The sequence below is a fragment of the Aythya ferina genome (assembly GCF_964211825.1).
Source record: "Aythya ferina genome assembly, chromosome: 1".
Taxonomy (NCBI): Eukaryota; Metazoa; Chordata; class Aves; order Anseriformes; family Anatidae; genus Aythya; species Aythya ferina.
The window spans coordinates 180,910,842-180,931,569 of record NC_140296.1 but is presented as its reverse complement, the minus strand read 5'-3'; the positions used below and the strand labels follow the sequence as shown (position 1 = coordinate 180,931,569).

At 40.9% G+C, this 20,728-nt stretch overlaps 1 protein-coding gene across 3 annotated transcripts in view; it reads right to left on the bottom strand.

Moving 5' to 3' along the window:
* The window catches only part of ST7 (suppression of tumorigenicity 7), a 144,911-nt gene that overhangs the window by 11,068 nt on the left and 113,115 nt on the right, over nucleotides 1-20,728 (bottom strand). For all 3 annotated transcript variants that reach the window (XM_084514376.1, XM_084514377.1, XM_084514378.1), the window contains 3 exons: nucleotides 15,660-15,732; nucleotides 13,948-14,050; nucleotides 3,826-3,976 (listed from right to left, as the gene is read on the bottom strand). In XM_084514376.1, the coding sequence (XP_084370502.1) occupies nucleotides 3,826-3,976; nucleotides 13,948-14,050; nucleotides 15,660-15,732 (327 nt within the window). The remainder of the gene's footprint in view (nucleotides 1-3,825; nucleotides 3,977-13,947; nucleotides 14,051-15,659; nucleotides 15,733-20,728) is intronic.

Here is a 20,728-nt window from a genome sequence, read left to right as displayed (position 1 = left end):
TTCTGTATAAGATTTTACAAGCACCACTGTTACGAAGTAGCATGGCAATTCCATCTGTTAGGCTATAGAATATGCAGAGGCAGAGGGACAGCATTCTTTGTTCATATGAAGTGTCTGCACTAACAGACCCACAAGGAAGGTATCAGGCAATTGAGGCCACAGAGGTCAAAAAATGGCTTGCTAGTGAGTATTTGCTGAAGGGACCAGGAAATTCAAACATCTAGTCCTGGAAGCACACTTTCCGAAATCTTGCTGCTCCTCCTTTCCTCTGGAGATTTGCATCAGTCTAAAGCCGTGAATCTCTCATCCATCTGCTATCATCATGAACTTCAGGACATATTCTGTGTTTTCCACTGATCTGATACGTACGGTGCTTCCCGACAGAGCTATTGTCTTACCTCAGAGCCAGTTAGGAGGTGTTAGACAACTGCGAGAAGGATAGAGAAACTTACTTTGAGAAACAGCAAAAACTACCATCAAGATGTCTCCATTCAAACTCGTTGTCTACACTCAGTCGGTGGAAAGCATTGGGCAGTTGGAAGCATCTCACTCTAACCTAGATGTCTAAAGCAGGTTGGAGGAACCAGCATCTATTCCCTTCCATTGATGGCAAGGGAATCTAATGACAGAAAATTCAAGTTCATTCAACAAGCTTCTGCTCTAAAAATCTGTTTATACTCATTCTTGAAAAGAAACAAACAAACAAAAAGGTTCTCTGCTGGAAAATGACAAGTTGTAGTCATGCTTCTGCTCATTTCCTGCTCTGCTATCTATCTCTGGGGCACCGAAGATTGGAGGACACAAGTGGCCTTTTTTCCTCCTGGCTCTCTGCTTCAACATGACATTCATCTGCAGCCTTGGAGACAAGGCGAAACCCAGAGTTGAAGTGACCTGAATCAGGTACTGCTCGGAGGGAGAAGAAAACCAGAATTCTTGTTCTGACACTAACTAGGAGAATTTGGGGGAAGTTGTTTTTAACTCCATGAGCCTCAACTACATACTTGCGTAACAGTGCTCCTTAGGGCTTCATTAAAGCTACGGAAATACACGTGCTTACTGTTGACAAACATCACAAGAGCATCAAAGTCAGCACGTGGCAGAGGAGCATCAGAGCTTTCAGCCCCACGTTTGTTCCCTAACATTTCCAGCAGTTTTAGAAAACAGCCCAGGCTGTAAAGGTCTTCTAATATTAACTCTTCATACTCTTCACAGTGCCCCCAAAAAGCCAAGTAAAAATCCAATAAACCGAGCCTTGTGTGATCCTCACATGAAACAACCTTGAGTGTCTGTACAACAATGTATGTGGAGGGATGGATGTTCAATGCTTGTTACTTCAAAATCACTAACAGAAGTATTTTCCTGAAATTTTGGCTTAATATTTAAACAGATGATCAAACCTCTTCTGCCTCACCCTAAATTGCAGTAGTGTTAAGACTCTAACTGAAATCAAAAGGGCCAGTAAAGCTAAAGATGGCAGAACGGATTGCGTTGAATTTAAACAGCCACCTTCACCATGTGACCTAATATTGAATATAGACTAAGCACTCTGTAGGCACTTCAGAGCTGAAGATACCACAAAGACAACTCTGGATAACTTTTGTCAGAGGCCACCTTGATTAGGAATGACCTTATTCTCCTCAGAAGCATTCAGAAGGTGCACCCAAGCAACTAACTCAGACACTGTACTTAGTTCTGCCCAGTTGTCACAGGGTTACAGCTGAAGAGTACACGTGTCTGTGTGCTTTAGCTTCCTACACACAACCTGCTAAGCTGAGGCTCGTGGGTATTTTAAGCGCACTGACAGAATTGCACAATTTCAAGACGTGACAAACACATGAATGAAAGAAAGCGAGGGCAACTGACCCCATATGGCAGGCTGTTGGTACGAAATAGTATTTAATTAACTCTATTTTCTCTGTCATGTTTCCACTGGATTTAACTTACAATTGGGCAGAGATGCTAAGGAAGCCTTTATCAAATAAAGGATGTAACAGCAACATAAATAGCTTCCTATATCCTTAAAGAATGTTACCCATACTAAGATATGGACCAGAAGTTACAATGATCTTGAGGTCTCTTCCAACCTAGAAAATTCTGTGATTCTGTGATTATTAGACTAAATTCTGGTGAAACCATTAAATCCCATGACTATCCATGCTTAAGGAAAATCTGAAAAAAGTTCTTGAGGGCCACTGCACAGTTCATCTCTCTCTGAAGCTGCTGTGCAAAATGAGTTAGAGATGTTTCTTTATAGGTTACACAACAACAGTCATTAACATCTTACAGGCTAAGGTACCAATATTTCCTAATGAATTACATATTCAGCTTGCTGTGGGGGGTAATAAAGAGAGGAATCGATTCATGTAGCTAGATGGGGATGCCCCACATTGCCTTGAGGCACAGATGACTACATTTCCTAGTTGGCAGGATGACTGCAGTGCAACCAGCCTCCAGTGCCAAAAGCTGGTCTTGGAAACAGCCCCTTAAGGACTCCCCAGCCTGACAAAGCAAAAGAAGATCTATTTGGGATTCTCTCCAAAATGCTGCTCCATAATGATGGCATATAATGAGGCTTTGGGCTAAAGGACTTCTGCAAGCATCTGGAAAAGGAATACTACAGAAGGACAAACACTGAAAATAAACCACTGGGAAGAAAGCTATGACAGAGAAAGTAACAGAATGGAAGAAATCACAGGAAAAAAGCAAGCAGATAGGAGAGAGATCAACCCCCAGATGACTATGGTACAAATTACCAAACAAGGTGTTCTACACACCTAGAATTAAGGCCATTGTTTCCTCAGGAAACATATCCTGCAGATCAGGCAAGTTCAGGTCATTTAATACAGTGACTGAGACAGTAAGTCACTTTTAAGCTGTGTTTCAAGTGGTAAGTTCCTTTCTGTAGAAATTATCACAATGACAACCTCCACCTTCTCTAACAAGCCTAAGTGAGAAGAGCAAATGGAGGAAGGAAAAAACTGGTGGTATGATAACATATGAAAAGGCTGAAAGAAAGCAGAAGACAGCACTGCAGAAAAAAATGGATTGGATTACAGAAAGAAAAAATCATCATAAAAAAGGCCATAAAGGCTCTTTCTAAATGGTTGTTTTTAATTCCTTGGAACCTGAAAAGGAGACGTTAAAGACAGGATAAGATAATTTAGATGTGAAGGGGTAATATATGATCTTTGGAGATCATATACTCTAACCTCCTACTCAAAGCAAGGTCACCTTCCAAGTTAGATCCGACTGCTCAGGGCCACGTCCAGCTGAGCTCCGAGAACCTCCAGGGATGGTGATCTCACCACCTATCAGCAACCTGTTCCAATGCATCACCACTTTCATTCTGAAACTTTTTTTCTCATGTCTAGATTGAATTTCTCGTGCTGCAACTTGTGTTTATTGCCTCTCGTCTTTGTGTTGTGCCCTTCTGAGAGGACTCTGTCTCTATCTTCCATAATTTCTTTCTACTGGGTGTCCAAAGAGAGCAGCCAAATTCCCCTTACACCCACCAGAAGTCTTTCCCAAGCTGGATAAAACCAGCTCCCCCAGCGTCTTTTCCTACATCACATATTCCATCTCCCCAGGCATTCTAGTGGTCCTCCACTGGATCCACTCCAGCTTGTCAATGCAAAAAAATAAAAATAAAAATCATAAAATACTGTCTTGCTTTATACTACACATTTCAAGTACTTCAGTGCTAGTGAGGATATAACTGACCTCCAAAAATTCCGCATGCTATACTTCACAAAAATCTCTCATTTTCTCATGACATTCATTGAAAAATATTTGATTAGCTTCTTTGTAAGAAAAAGTATTACTTACTGCCTTCCCATGTACAGTGTAAGAGATTCAATGCTCCCTCTACCCTTTTCCAGTGTTGAAGATGAAAGAAAGCATATGCTATTGCTTCACTGTCCCCTCTCTTCAGAATATGTTCAGGGGGCAGAATTAAGCTTTTCATTTCTAGTAGATACTGCAATAAAAAAGCAGAGTACAATTATTTCAGGAGTAACAAAAAACACAGAAAGCTTCCTGCAATTCTACAATGCATACTGAAAGGTCTATTTCCCTAAAGCATTTTGTTTCATAAGTGTTTCATCAGATGTGTAACATCAGCAACTGCACTAGGAGATAATTACGAAATGATTCCCAAACACTAAGACACGCTGACAGATGGTTAATGTTTTGCTCTTCACTTGCAGCAGGAAGACCGTGGAGAATTTCAAACTGAGATGCCTCTCTTATCGGAGGGGAAGAAAAAAAAAAGCTCAAAGTAGAAGAGAGACTGTAATTACAAGAGCTTTTTAATTAGCAATGTTCATAACGAAATGAAGACGACATTAAGCAGTTGGATGCACATAGTCATAGGTTGCACACAGGTAGCTTTACTGCATTACCATCCACAGGGTGCTAGGTCTATAAACATGCAGGGCTGGCAGCCACCTAAGCGGTACCAACAATTTACGAAGAAATAAGATTCACAAAATGTAACAAATATCAGATTTCCACCAAAAAAAAAAAAAAAAGTACTTGATATTTAAGATTGCTACTCAAAATACTTATTGAAAATGGCATGAAAATGAGAAACACCACTGGCCAAACCCACAAACAACTCGCCCAGTTAGTGGATCCCCTATAGCAGCAGGTGACTGAAACACACAGAGGGTTCATGCCACAGAAGACAGAGGTCCTGAACATTACTCAAGCAGGGGATCTTTCCTCATTCCCCTGCCCAAGAGTTAGGCCACTACCAGATCAGCAGACATTGCCTCAGCATTGGTGTTACTTCATCCCAGTCAGTGGAAGGGAAATTTTTTTTTTGGAGTAGCAAAAATAGAGTTAAAGATGAGAAACAGACTGCAGATTTTAGATAGGGAGGAAAACAGTTTGGTGAAATTAAAGAGGGTACAAAAGAAAGGTATGGACAATCACCAGCAAAGAGAGAGAAAGTGTGCAGCCCCTCTACTTTAGATAGTCTCTGTGCCTTTGCGTTGGTTTCTGCTCTGGTTGGGAAGAAAGATGACTGCAGAATTAAGGACTGGCACGAACCGAGTGCAGGCACTTGCCAGAAGGTTGCTGTGACCCATCAAAGGTGACGGAGAGGTGTGGGTGATGGCACCCTTCTGGCTCCTGTCAAATACCAACCTCTGCAAATGGGAGACTTGCACGCTGGCTCAGTGATGCGTGAAAGAGGAACAAAAAGAGGGGGAAAGAAACAAATGACAATTCCAAATCATCCTTGGAGAAAGGAAGAGGAAAGGCCCAAGAGGAAGGAGAATCAACAGGCATGATGTCCTGGAGGGCATCCTAGAGCTAGTCATCCCTTCAGCCAGAGGACGCCTGGAAGGAGCTAGACAAACAGGTAAGGGATTGAAGAGGCCAAGGTCAAAGCAGAGAACTGACAACACCAGGAAACAGATAAGTAATTCAAAGGGAAAGAGAAATCACACGTGTTTCTGATGCAGGTCACTATTGAAGGAGAAAAAAAGAGTAACACTCTTAAAAAAAAAAGTACACTGAGAGTAACATGGGATATTGGATTTCCTCTAAAGCCGTTCAGAAAAATTAGAGAGCTCTGTGGAGCAGGTGGATTAGTGCAGGAAGCTGCAGCCTAGTAGGCAGGGCAGTCTGATGGGGGATTGAGTGGCAGAAAGAACGGAATAAAGACCTGACAAGGGAGCTGCCAAGCTTGCAGAGACACAGGGGATGTTCTTATCTACTGCCTATATGAATTTGTCACCCCTTTAAAAGCTCAGGTCCTACCCATTAAACAGAATGGAATATGGCTGCGTGGGACGCAGACTGCTTGCTAACTGCTCTGTTCTTTTAGAACATAAATCTCACTTCCTTATATTTTGCAAAAATAAGATATTTAAATATTTAAATATTTAAATCAAAGGGAAAAAAATGCCACTATTTGTAGGGAAAAAGAACAGGAAGGAATGTCCTACCTCTAGGAGCATTAAGACGGAAACATGCTCTTTTGATTCTTATGTACTGCTTGTTAGCAGTGATTAAAAACAAATCAAGTGGAAATACCTGATGGTAGGATGTATCTTGAGACTTGCACATCAAGTTGTGTTGATACGTACAACTACCTTTTCAGCCTTCATTTTTCTCAGTTTCAGAAAGACAAAACTATTTCTAAAAGTTTCTTGGGTCAAAAACGGGAGACACTCCTCCCCGACTGCTCTGTGACAGCACCTTTCCCAAACAAGATGCCCGTAGTATGGCTTGGTGACATTCAGGACAGCCCACATGAAGTCGATGGATGGCTCGAGTCTCATTCAGGCCCTGTAATCGTTTTTGTTCTATGCACAGAGGCCAGGCCCACCTTTGGGGCATAAAAGCTATCAAGTAATTTACTCTGGAGGGATTGCTGGCAGGAATGCTGCCTGTAGGCAGCCCCAGGCAGACCTCAGCTGGAACACTGCACATCAGGCACATCCAGAAACATAAAGATCAAATTCTACAGGAACACAACAGAGCCAAGCAAGAACATGGCAAGCCTGCTGCGTGAGAGCTTCCATTTGTTTAACCTACCTATAGAGCAGAAATGGGTACCAAAAGGTACCCAGCTGAAGGCTGAGCTCGATCATCTGAAGGAGGGATATGGCAGTCCATGACAACGAATGAATTTGATATCCTAGAATGACATCCATCCCTGTGTTGCTGTATTCTCAAGGAGAATTCAAGGGCCCTGAGAGCCCTTCCACCTTCCTGGAGGTCTGGCTGAGAGGGCTCAGGGTCTGCTTGCAGTTAGCACAGCCAAGGCAGACCCCATTTTTGGGTGACTGCAGGCTACTGCCACCCAGGTACCTGACAGACAGGACTGAGTCTCAGGTATCTGCTGGGTTTCTAGCAGATTGTCACTGTGATGAACACAGTCCCCACAACCATTTTGTACTGGAGAAAAAGGCAAATTCCAGTCAAATGAAATGAAATGAAATAAATCTTTCTTCCAAATCTGCTCAATCAGCTGCCAATTTATCATGGCAAAGGCAAGCCTGATGAACTTCAACGCGCAACAAAAATCTGCAGCTCTTGGCAAACTAAAGACGTTTGATTTTGGTTCCCAAGTTGCTGCTATTGCACTTAAATCAAAGATGCTACATGAGACAGGCACTGTCTTCTTTCTCTTTAACATCAAAGACTACAGGGTGGGAAATTGGCTGTTTATACCTAATTTCCAAAGGCCTCAGTCCAGAGCACAGACTTGTTCTTACAGGACTAACGTAGACGTAAGATCCTAGCATACCAGCAAAATTCATAGCACTGTGAACTCCAGCTGGCTTTCCACGAGAACAACCAGCACCTGACAGATCCCTTATTCACCTGTGCCTCTCGATATACTGCCTGCCATGTGTGCACAGCCATGATCCTACATTTAAAGCAATAAAACTTCATCACCTTTTCAAAACTTTGAATACTGAGGGAAGACAGGGAGGGGCTTTCTGTCATCCTGACAGGGCTCTGAACCCAAGCACGGTTCCTGTGCAAGGGAAGCCAAGTTAACAGGCTAAATAACCACAGTGAGCAAAGAATTGGCCATCAGGGAGGAAATGGAGGTGGCAAGCCCTGCACATCTCCACCTGCACTTGTTTTTCAATGACAAATGAAGAGGTTTAACTAGAACAGGAAACAATACACACCACCACCACCATTATGGGGTTACCTTTTTTCTTTAAAAAAAGGACCAATGTGGGGAAGACAATCTAGAAAATTCCAGCCAGAATGATCTAGCTGTGATCAAGGTATGAGTGAATACTCAAGTTGCCCAACCATTACTGTCACCAACAGATGGCTCACCCAGCCAGCCTTTCTCCACTGCACTGTGTTGGTTTGAATTTTGTGTTGGTTTCTGTTTGTTTGTTTGCTTGTTTGTTTGTTTCCTGGACTTCCTCTTCCCTCATCCCATACTTCTTCCTGACAAAAAGCTATCTTTTAGGATTTACAAGGGGAACAGCATGTACTTCCACATAAGGCTTCTGGGCTGGCTACTTGACACTGAAATAGCAAAAACCACAAGCTACAGCCACTCTGGCCACATGTGGGAGTGCACCTTTTAATGAGCACTTGGAGGATGACAGTGGAAACTTGCAAGGGTGTTACTGTTGTTATAATGCCTATAGGTGCAAACATTGCGGTAAGTGCTGTACAAGCACTTCGTTGTGTACACGCAGTGTAATATGGTGGAGTTCATAGTTCTCTTATTTGAATTGATTGAATACTCATTACTTCCTCCGTAATATTGACAGCACTCTGCCTACTACTTCTCTGCTGGGAGTGCTTGTAACATTCCAAATTAATGAGCTACTTCAGTGCCCCGTTAGAAAATACATCAACCTATCTCAGGAAGGTTTTCCCTCAGTTCTGCATCTTACCTCTGAAATTAAAGCTCAGGCTGCTCACAGGCAACACTCACTGCACCTGTGACAGCATCGCCTCCAGGCCAGAACATCAGAATTTAACACTGTTTGGACAGGAACTCTTCCTCCCAGTGGGATGAGCAGCACAAGCTTAAAGCAAAGTTCCAAAATACTGGATTCTACATGCCCAGAGAAGCCAACTGTAGGTCACACTACAAGTCCTCATTGGATTGATGGTAATTAACAAGGTTGGCCTTTTTGGTGGAGATACAAAACAAATCACTGTCTCACTGAGCAGCTAAAAGCTCTCTTCAACATGTCTGGAACAGTTTCTCTGTAATATCATGGGGTGTGCGGGACGGATTCCTTTCCCATCTGGTATATAAATTTGTTTGCATTATTTGTTTCTATTAGCAACTACAACTTACCAGAAACCACGGGTGTGTTCAGAGACACAGTTCTCATTATAAAATAAATTACAGTAAAGGAGATAAGAAAGAAATGAGAAAGAATGAAAGGGAGAACAGGTAAATCTTTAAAAGTGTTCAAGTTAATAGTTGGTTATAACCTTTTAAGAAACAGTTTACTCACAAAACTGACATTTCTTAAAGTATCATCAATATTTACACTGAATAGATTGCAGTGAAGTTCAGCAGGTACCCTCTTTGCATCAGTTCAGCCCCCGGCCTACATAGCCACCCCAGACAACTGTGTGCAGGGCACACCTCTGCCTAAATTTTAACGATTAGATATAGATGGACCACGATCTGACCCGCTGACTTTACTAAACTTAAAAATGATTGTGCCTTATGAATTGCAGAAAAGATTTGGGGGAGGGAGGGGTGCGCTTTTCAGGATGAGTTTGAGAGGAGGAAGCCTTGCAAATCGATTCAGAAAGGGTGTTCCGCAACTGAGGAACATCTCAGACACAGCTGTGGTATTTTATCAGCATTAACTCGAGATAGTTACATTGCAAAGAAGCGGGGAAGCTCCAACAATAACATATAAATAATATTGATGAAGTCTTCCGTGCATACATACATAGTTTTTCATATGCTCCATGACCTGTGTACTCCCCATGACCGAGGAGGTACTCCTCTCTTTTCCATACAAACCCCTCAGGAATACAGTGATACCCCAACTATGGCAATAAAAACTTTTTCCTGTTGTTTAACTCTTAAATTTTGGAGCAGCACGCTGCCAGTGTCAGCACATTTCCTTGGGACAAACACTCTACAGTGCCTGATGCTATACTAACACAGAGGTATGCCAGAGCATACAATCTCATTTAAGAAAGAGATGGCTTGAAAAAAAATCAGGCAAGTGGCCACAAACAAGCAATACAACTTGGTGTTATTCTTCTCTTAGTGGAACTCACAGCTCTTTGCTTTGCTCTCTTTCCTGCTGTACTGCTGACTTACATCTGCTACTGGAATGTTTTTCTTCTACTAAAAAGGAGCCTGAAAATATGCTGCCTGGTCACCTGCTTTCTCTTTACAAAGGCAATCTCTGCCAAGGCATAGAACTGCAGTTTGCTGTAGCTGAGCTGTCTCAGCAACATAAACAAGACAAACTCTGTAGACAGAGGAAATATCTTCTATCAGATATTTTTCTGGTACAGCTTAAAAAATTAAGTGGCTTTCAAGCACAGAAACCTTTTGATTACAGGTAAGATGTCTTCAGAATGAGAAACCACGATCAGTTGGACAGTGGTTCAGTTTTCACTGCAGTTAAGAAAGAAATCACTGCTGACACACCTCAGCTGGCCTTCCACTACACAGCTGAGCTTCCAGAAACAGCACAGCCAGCTCTGCTGCCCAGCTTTCTGGATAGATTTGGCAAAATGCACGGAGCTCTGTATTGCCCTTGTTCACTAAAACCTAGTTCTGGTACCTCCACGTGTCACATCTTGTCTCCAGTGTAACTGAAAAGCAATGACAATTTATCACCTGTAGCTGAGGAAAACTGTCATCGAAACATACTAAAAGAAATGGAAGAAGAGCCCTGTGTCAAAAGAAGATTAATTGCTGGAAAGGGAGCTGCCTGAAGAAAGATTGCCAGCCTTACTAGGTCTCCGTAAGAGGCATTTTTGTGTGGACACAAAATAAATGTGGAGTCATCCAGGATCAGTGGAGTTGGGTGCACACCACAGAAACCAGCCAGTGTTTGAATGTTTACTTTTCACCATCAGTGCTCAGAGAATTCCCATATCTTCTAGAGAAGAATTCGGATTTTGTCCATTTGCTTACACTAAGCAAATTCAATTAATAACTAGAAACTTGGTGAACAAAATTCCAAAGCCAGGTTGCTTACTAGGCTTTTTTGTTTCCCTTCTCCTTTACGCAGGATGATCAGCCCCTTTGCATTCAAAAATGCTTGTGATGGGTAAGCAATCTATTTACTTATTAGAAATCCTTTTCGATGTAAGAGTAACTGCATTTTCATTTTCTTTTGCCTACATCTTCACATGACAAACACAAAGGGAATGCCCAGAGCACGCTGGCTCCCAAGTGGAAGACCGGTGCTTTTGCAGGGTTTCTCACCTCTTTGTAACGATGGGAATCTGGGACTTTCAAAATGTTTCTTAAAGTGTTCCTACGTCTTCAAGCTATGCTTGAAATAAAGTGTAAGAAGGAAAATCTGACCATCTGACATGATGGCACACTGGACTGGAATCTGGCCATACATTTCCAGCAGTACTGTAGTAGGAGTCTAATGATTGTTTTACACCAACCTGTAACGGATCAAAGGCAGACCTGTTCTCCCTTTGTTTCCAAGTCTAGCTCAGCAACATCTCTCAGCATGGTCGAACTGTGTTCCCTGCTCTCTCCTCATCTCAGAATCTCATTAACGAAAATTTGCTGCTTCCCATTAAACGTCTCAAAAATGCATTTCCAGTTATAATCTTTTTTATGTGATGAATGTTAATGATTACACTGAAAATGGAAAATCTCCTTTTGAGAGAAACCGTAAATATATTGAACCATTTAATTTTTTTTCCTCCTTTGTAATGTAGGTCCTTTCAAGGCTTCTGCTGAGAGCTTTGCAAATGCTTTCAGTAATATGTCCACTTCATAATTTATTTCTTCCTCGGTCAGAACAAGAGACTCATTAGTGTTAAAATGCTAAAGAAGCTTTGAAGACGTATTAGCGTTGTGGCACTGTTCAATTTCTGGTGATTTCTTTTTAGCTGCTTGCTACAGCTTATCTCTGTTTCTAGAGACTTCAATCATAATTGAGCAGAAACTGAGGTGCAATATCCACACTCTGCATAAATTTATAATCACGGATATTTTATTGCTACCTTTATAGCATTTAGCTAATAGCAAAGTGCAAAATCAGGAGCGCTGTATATTAGTCTGTATTACAACTGGTTATGGTGTTTTAATGTCAAAATATAAACTTTAAAAAAAAACAACAACAAAGTCTGCTCCCATTAGTACCTCCTTATCCTGGTAATTCATCCTTTTCACAGTGATTTTTAATCTCAGAATGACAGCCTGTGAAATTCAAACTGAAGGAATCAATTAACAATGTGAACTAGACTGAGGAACTTAAATGAGGACTGGACTTTCGTTAAAAGTACAGAAAATAACACAAAATTTGCATTTTGCACATGGGGGATGCTTGTTGGAAAGGGAATTTCAGCCTTTTATTGAACAGTCACCTAAACAGGAGTTGGTGAGTGAGAGAAGGGTCACAAGCAATGAATAAAAGCAACAACCTGCAAGCAAAGCAGCATCTTGAAGGTCTGAAAGTGCAGAGATTACAGGGGCAACTGCCACAACTTACAGTAAATTAGATTTTGCAATGGAAATCAAGCCAAATAAAAGAAGGCTCTTGGTAGTGTTGAACATGGGGGCAATAGCAGGATGAACATTAAAAGAGTATTCAGAAGTGGAAACCATTGCAGCCAATAGTCTCCCCATCCCTGAGCAATGAAAGAACTGGATCCAGAAACTGCCAGACTTGCACTACAAACTTAAAAGAGGAAGATCCCCATTCAAAATCAAGTGATCTGGTAATGAGAATGGTAAATGGAGTACCACGTATTTAAAGGAGGGAAATAATGTATGTTAATGTGGATTTATTAGTACACAATCTGTTAAAAAAGATTTTGAAGGAAAAAAATACTCAAAAGCATGAAGGCAAGTAGGCTCCCAAGGACAGCTCATGACAAGACTAAATTGACATCTTTGCTTGGTGAGTGATCTATTTTTTTTTAAATAAGGGTATGTTTTAACTGGGTAAGTAAGAATTTGAAAAAAATTATCCAGAACAAGACTGGAATTGAGAGGCAAACAGACAACCAGGTAGAAGAGAGCATCAATGGCTGTATTGGTGTAAAAATCATTGGGATGGAAGAGATAAACAGAGTTCCATAGGATATCCAAGAGCAGTCTTGGAACCAAATTTGACTGTTTTCATTGTACAGCTTGCCACAAAAGTAGAAGATCAGCTAATAACACAAATGGACTCACCTAAAACTAGTCTAAAAATCAGGCTTTTAATGGAAAGTAGTTGCTCCTTTCATAGTCAACGTAGAAACGTAGACAATTTCATTAAACAGTCTATCTTTCTGATAGCTAAACCATGCTATTTAGTGGATGGCATAACAGATATATCTCACAGAAAGAATACTTAATTCCTGAAATGAATGGGAACAAATTTTCTGAAATACATGCATATACAAGGAAGAAATTTTGAGTGTACCTTGACCAGACTTGGTGTTCAGTTCTAACTAATGAATAGGCTCCCTACATTAACACACGAGCCTTCTGCTCTCCAGCAAAGGCTGCTTGCTTTCACAGTGCAACACTGGTCCAAAGGAGGTTTGCACGGTGAGGTTCAGAGGCAGATCTGGGGCCAAAAAGCATCTGCCTTCTAATTTGCCTTTACAGTGAACTTACAGACTGCAGGTGAGAAAATTATAAATTAGCCTTCAGTAGCCACAGGCAAGATTCTTACTGCTGAGATACACATCTAGGGCGAGGATTAGGGAATTAAAGCATAAATCCCTTTTTTTACTGATCTTTGTAGTCCTCAGTGATTCTTCATCTCTGAGCTATGTGTTCTCAGAGCTTAATGACAGAGTGCTGCATAAGGATTACTAATGCAACTTGTCTGAAGCATAGCATGAACTCAAAATCTAAGTTTCTTTATATGGCATATCAAAACCATGTTCTTATATGTAGTCATCAAAACAAAGAGAATATGCTACTTTAAACTAGAAGATATTTTATGGCTATTGGGCAAAGAATAATCTGTCCCTATATATAGTTCTGTCCTGCAGCATAGCATTTGGTGGTATCTACTACCACAACGCAGTATGCAATTGTTGGTCACACAGAAGACTCACTTTAGCTAAAATTTCAAGCTTCAAGTGTCACACTTTATGTGAAATACCTGAAGAAAAAAAAAATGCAGATTATCAGTCTCTTTGCCCTCCTATTGCTTATTCCCTTTTCTACAAAATCATGTGATAACTGAATATCAAAAACAAACAAACAAACAACAAACAGGAGTTAGGACCTCAGCAATTCTACAGCTAAAACAATATTTTCTCCATACTCACTTTTGGCACATGTGGATTAAATTCTACTGCTCTGTGAATAGCTTCTACTGCATTCATCTCTGCAGTACTCAGCCCTCGCCTTGAGGCAGCCTCTGGAGAAAATCTAGAAAAGCAAAGGAACAAACACATTAGGTCAGAAACGCTAGTAAGAAGAAGGCAGAAAAATAATCTAGATCATGGGCCCATGTAGCCAAACTGCGTCAGTTTCCTATGCTCTCCAAACTTCCATAGTAAGTGGAAACTCTAAGTGATCTATTACATGAAGGCCAATGAAAATCCCAGCAGAAGTGGAAAGCATGTTTGCATCTAGTCAAGGCAGGAAGTCAGTTCAGTCAGATCTTTCTCTGTCACTAATCTAAATTTGCTCTAGATACCTTTCTAAGGGGCATATTCAAGGCTGAAGTTGCAGGAAAAAAAAAAAAAAAAGTAAAAAAACCCAATGCCAAATAATCGTTGGAGGGTTTCTACTAAAAAGAGGTTCGGGGAGGTTTGAGGGAGGTTCCCAACCCAATGCCCCTGGGCCAGGTTGGGATGGAAGCACGATGCAGCAGCAGTAGCGGGTGGTCTACTGGCCGCAGCACCATTGAGGGTAGCATGCCCAAACTGCGGGCAATTCATCTGCCCCAGTGAATGAAAAACCAGACCATGCAATCTCTTTCTCACCTCACACCCCACGGCTAACTCCAGAGCTGTACTTGGCAGGCAGACACCACAGGGAAAGCTGTGACAACCTTAGCCCTGCCCTCCCAAGCTGGAGTCGCTGTGTAGGGAGGAAAGATGTTGCAGTAGGTACTGGCGATCTACAGGATAAAAAGAATGAAAGAAAATTACTTAGATCTTGATGTGTACATACACTTTAAAAGCAAAAACTGTCAGGATGTCAGTCAAGAGAACGGCTTTCCACTCTACTTGCTTTCCAACTTTAGGGAGGCATTTGGCCCTCAGGTGCACAGACACAACTCCTGCCTGGGATTTGTGTAAAGGCATCTGAAAGCAGAACTGGGATCTTTGGGCTCCATCTCACAAGGAGCTGAGCACCTTTTTGGAGTGGGCCAGCGCCCTCAAGTCCACAGGTATCGAGTAGATGTGCTCAGCACCTTGGAAGGTTGAGACCCAAGAGATAGCCATAACAGGAATGAGCAGATATTTGTGTGTCTAAAAATATGAAAATTATCTACCTCTCAGAATCCCTGACATGGTAACGCTACATCCACCTGCCACTATTTAAGCAGTCTTCTCACAGCATTTGTAAATGACATTGTTACCAGTGTATCCACATGCATTTATTACCTTTTTGAGGTCAGGTTTATATAAAGTTGAAGAGGTTGAGCCACACAGCACCTTTCAGTTGAATCTTCTTTATACTACCCAGGAAGCCAAGGCTCCCCCAGATAGTACACATTACAGGATCTTTTGGTTACATCTTCATTATACTATCTAGGAAGCCAAAGCTCACCCAGATAGTATACATAAATTTGAAATAAGAATTGATTTTGGGCTATTTCTCTTTTCTTCTTCTTTAATATTTGAACTGCAATGTTTGATCACTGCATTTTTTCTTCTTAGATATAAATTAATTTTGTGAATTTACTGCAGGACTGAATTCTCCTGCTAACCCAGCAGATTGTTAGGGTGTGGGCTCAGCAGATCACCTAAGAGAAATCTTGAGTTAAATCAGGAATTTTGTTGGAGAGAGGTTGTTATGCACTTACTTGTCAGAGACAGCTCTGGCTTTGAGCAATGCAGCTGTGTAACATATTGTTGCTGATTTTGGTAAGCTTATATCTGTTGAAAAGAGAGAAAAAAGTGAACATCTGAGCCCTTAAGAGTCTGCAGAAAGAAGTGTTTGATCAATATTTCATCAAAGTATGCATAGGATGCGCAAAATTATTAAGTGAATGCAGAGTACATTCTGATCTCAGAACTTGCACTCTCATGTTACATGGATTTTAAATTTCCACTCAAGTAAAATATACAGGCTTTAAAACCTGTGTTAATGACCACAGGAACTGCCATTCAGTCATCAACTGGTTCATTAAAGAACTAATTCACAGAGTGATATTACAGAGACAGTGAAAAAAATCATTACTTTGTACATAAAGGTAACCTGGAAAATGTGATTTTTTTCCAGTTAATGAAACATTTAAGAAATAGCTGAGAGCTATCTTATCCCTTCCTCTTGTTTTCACTAAGAAGCAGTTTAATATGAATACAAGGCAGCTACACAAGTTAAGACAGATATTTAAGTAATAATGGATTTGACATGCAAGCAAACAACTCTTAGATTCACTGCAGCTAAAGATCAAGAGTACAATTAAGGTGTTTGGCCTCTTAAGGAAATCTTGAACCAAAATGTTCACCAGACAGCCTTGGGCCGTTTTATGCTGTCCCAGATATGCAAAGCAGCCATACACCTGACTTAACCCATTAGTTCCACTTCATACCTGTTCTCTACCAGCAGATTGGCACCAAGCACCCGAAGGGTAGAGATAAACGCTGCTTAACAGATTTCATCTAGAGATTTGTTCCCACTCTATAAAGAATTGACTTCCACACTAGTAATCTGCCTAGCAGACATATTACCTAGTGACTGAAATATTCCAGCATTACAGTGTAAAGATTACAGTTAAATAAAAAAAAAAAAAAAAAAAAAACAACAAAACCAAGAACCTAAGGGCTGGATTCTGCACACAGCACACTGGCTACTACTGTAAGTAAATCCCAATGAAGGAGTAAGATATAAAAAGCACTGTGGCCCAGAAATAATACACAGCTTCCACCAGTAAATATCAAAAATAAATAGTGTAGTAAATAAAAGGCACTGGACCAGGCCCACTGCAAGAGTGGGGAGTTAATGATTAGACTACTGTTCTCAGAAACTATCTGTCCCTCAGTTTGTCATTGAGAGTGAGATGTAGTGAGTATGTTGAATACTCCCCTATAAAATATTCCAGCTCTGATTTCATTGGATTGTGTAATTGTAGCAATGAAAGTAATTAAAGTCAACAGCATGCAGAACAGTCTAGGTGATGCATATCTTAATTGCTACAATAACAGAAGCTAGCTACAAACACACACTTGAGCACACCTTCAGTGACAGGAAGAGAAAATATTTATAAGCACCTCCAGTAACCCTGCTTACACCAGGTTCTCCTTAGCATTAGGAGTTAAAAGCCATTTCCAGTAAACAGAAGTGGTGTTTTGCAGAACATACTAGGCTCTGTTCTCTAGTTAAAGGCTTGTTTTCAATCATAAATGGATTGGAAGGTAGAGTTTCTTTCTGAATGCAAAAGAAAAACAACAACAACAACAAAACGATGACCTGCAGTCATTTGTGGGGGCTTGATTTGGTCAGTAGAACACCGTATTTTCCCCTGATCTGTACAGCGTTTTTCTGGGCCACCAGGTCATCTTTGTCTCACAGGAAATATTTTCCCTTCCCTCAGTTCAAATCTAGCCATGTTTGTTGAGGATTGGACAGTTACAAAATTTTGCATGAATGATGCAGAGCAAGGGGTAGATCTGCTGCTAGTCAGAAATCCCTAGAAATTTTCCCATGCAAGCTAAAAAAAAAAAAAAAAAAAAAAAAAAAAAAAAAAAGTGAGAATCCTTGTCCTTCTTCAAATAATGGATGCAGCAGAGGAAAACCAGTTGTGATGCTGATGAAAGCTGCCTGCTCTATTTCAACACAGGATGCAGGTATGCCAGCCAAACAGAATGACAGGAAGAACATGGCAATTCTGTCACTGATACACAATCCATGAGGTGAAGCAATGAGACTACTCCACATAACCTGAATGGCAAATGTTCAGTGGAAGTGACATGGACCAAGCTGTGAGGAGTACAATTAATTCTAGGATAAGAGCTTAAGGTATCATGGAGTAGGAACTGAGCTTGATGTGAGGTTAAATATACTAAAACAAAACACTAGATCACAAAACAAGGTCTTCTACTAGGAAGCAGGTGCTCCTAGGCTGGAAACAGCTGAGGAAAATCTGTGCATATAGATTTCGGGATGATGCACTGTAAGGTGCTGGCATCTGCACAGGAGGGAAATGCGGTGAGGTGAGGTAAGGCTTAGGTACACCACCTGAGTCATTCCTGCAGAAGCAATGGGATTTTTCAAGGGAATGTTGTGTTCAAATCTCATCACCCATGTTCAAGATCAAGAAAAGTAAACAAAAAGACTGTGAATTGGTTGTGTACCAATCCAAATGAAACATGGCCTGAGCAATGATACAACGATTGCCTATGCACACCCGCAGAGAACACCAGGGAAGGAGAAGGGCTGTTTAGTTGAAGGACAATGTTGGCACAAGAATAAACAGTCCAACATCAAATGTAGGCTGGGGATTAAAAGAAAGTTTTAAGACATCAAGTTTGGAGACAGATTTCCAGGTAGAATAACTGGGCAAACAAAATAGCTAATTTTGTTTAATAGCTTGCTCAGCTCACAGAAAGGGTAATCTGCAGTAAATACATCGGCAGGGAACCTGCCTTACCCAGGAGGGCTCTTCACTACTAGGCTCCTAATAAGCAAGCAGCAATTATTTGAGGGTAATACCTACAGTCCCTTGGCAGTGGAAGAAATGCACACAAATGTTGGTGTTTATGTTGCTGTGGAGATAGTGATCACCCTCAGTAGATCCATGCTGCTCCCCTCCTCTTTTTTGCTTGCCCCGTATTAGACTGTAAGGATTCAGCTCTTCTATATCCTAGCCTGATCACTACAATACTTTAAAACCTTCATATAATTTAGGCTTCGTTTCCTAAACTGGACCTTCGTATTTTATAAAACAGCATAAAACAATTATGGCTGGCTATAACTTGACTTTAGCAAGCAAATCAAGTCTTAACTTGCTGTAGGAGATAAGTCCTCTGTCAGGAACCAAAGTGAAGGTTTTCATAGATGAGTGTGTCCAGCTCGCTGAGCCATCTGGCAAAGTATCTTCACATATACGGTTTCCCACCCTCCTGTGATTACTTGTGGAGTTCCCACAATGTGTGAAAATATGCAACTACTATTCTGTTCTCAAAACTGTCAGGATATTTTTGCTTAGTAAGAACTGACATGACAGTCTAAAAAAGGCTCTCCCTTCTTTATTGCTTGTATCTTCAAACAGAATACAAAATAGCTGAAATTTAATTAACAGTCATTTTCTTTGGAGTAGCCCCAGAGAGCTATTGGGAGGGCTGGGAAAGCCAATTCTTACTGGTTATTTGCGTTGTAAGTGATTGCATTTGAGAATGAATTAATGGAAGATGCTATGCATAGGGATTTGCAACCAGAGTATCACTAATTCTGTGATTCGTGGTATCCAGAATATGCCATACATCATCTAAATAGATCATGGGATTTCTTACTCTCATAAAATAGCAACTAAACCAAGAAATGATGAATCTGCGTGTAGGCTGGTGCAACATCCCCTATCCAAGTCATCAGAAAGCCCTACATGTGAAAACATGGGCATGCTGCAATTCCTTTAGGTATTAATAAATGGGAAATCTAAGTGACTGGTCAAACTACTCCCTTTTTTGACCCAAAAGGACATGTCATTTCCAAGTCAGCAGTGAAGATTCCTACAGGTTTAACTTTAGATAGGTGACTAGTCTTATCAACATTAATAGGATCAAAAGTATTTGCTGAAATAAGCTGTAGATCCGGGGCCACAATTTGTACAGTAAGATCTTCTTAGTCAAACTCTTAGCTCTTCTCCACACAGCATTGAAGAGAGGCTACACTTCAGGTACCAGATGAACTCACATATTTCTAAACATGCAACCTTTAAGTATGCCAACAAACTGGAAAAAAATATGTGAAGATATAAGAAAAAAGCGATGGACTACAGGACACGCATTGTGCTGTGGTTTGGTCTGATTTTCTCTCCCTCAGCCTGTGTTTTTCTCCCTCTGCAGTGTTTCAGGGATAGGCCAACACTTGCCTTGTCAGCACAGAGCTCCCCCAGTTCTCTGCACCTGCAGACTAGATTATCAACTCGTGCACAGGTGGAAGGAGGAACTGCTTACAGGAAAGACTGAAAGTGGTCTAATGCATAAATATGTGCTGGCTGGATCAGTGGTGACAGAAGAGAGATGCAGTCATCTATAAAGATACAAACATTGTGGAAGAAAAAGAATTAAGCTGATACAAATGGTTAAAGCGAGTGTAAAGGGATGGAATTCAATAACGGAAAATATGAACTGAACATCAGGGGAGAAACACTTTGTCAGAAAGATCTACTGTCCTGTGGTATCATCTCCCACAAGAACAGTCATTGCCTGAGCCCTTTTTCCACAAGACATGGTAGAAAGTATGTTGGAGGGAGCAAAACTATGAACACGATGACCTAAGGCTTACTTTGTGCTTGTAACACAAAGCAGTTTGGATTTTCTGTAGTTTTGACATTTCTTCCTCACTGGTGGAAGACCCCAAAATCACACACATGTGTCAACCCCTTTGATTTGACTGAGTTTAATCCTAAGTGCATCTAAAGGGGAAGCAACCTTTTCTCCTATAGAAGATCAGAAAGAGCAAGATCAGTACCATTAGTTTAGACAATTAGTTTAGACTTTTTGTGCTGTTGCACAAGCTGGAGAAACAAACAAAACAAAGCAAAACACAGAATCATATGGCAAAAAAAAAAAAGAAAAAAAAAAAAAAAGAGAGAGACCAGATGGTATGAACAGACACAGGATTGAGGCAAATATCCACAAAAGCACCAGAGACCATAGCTGAAGACTCCATGTGATTAGTTGATCAATCTACAACTACCTACGAACT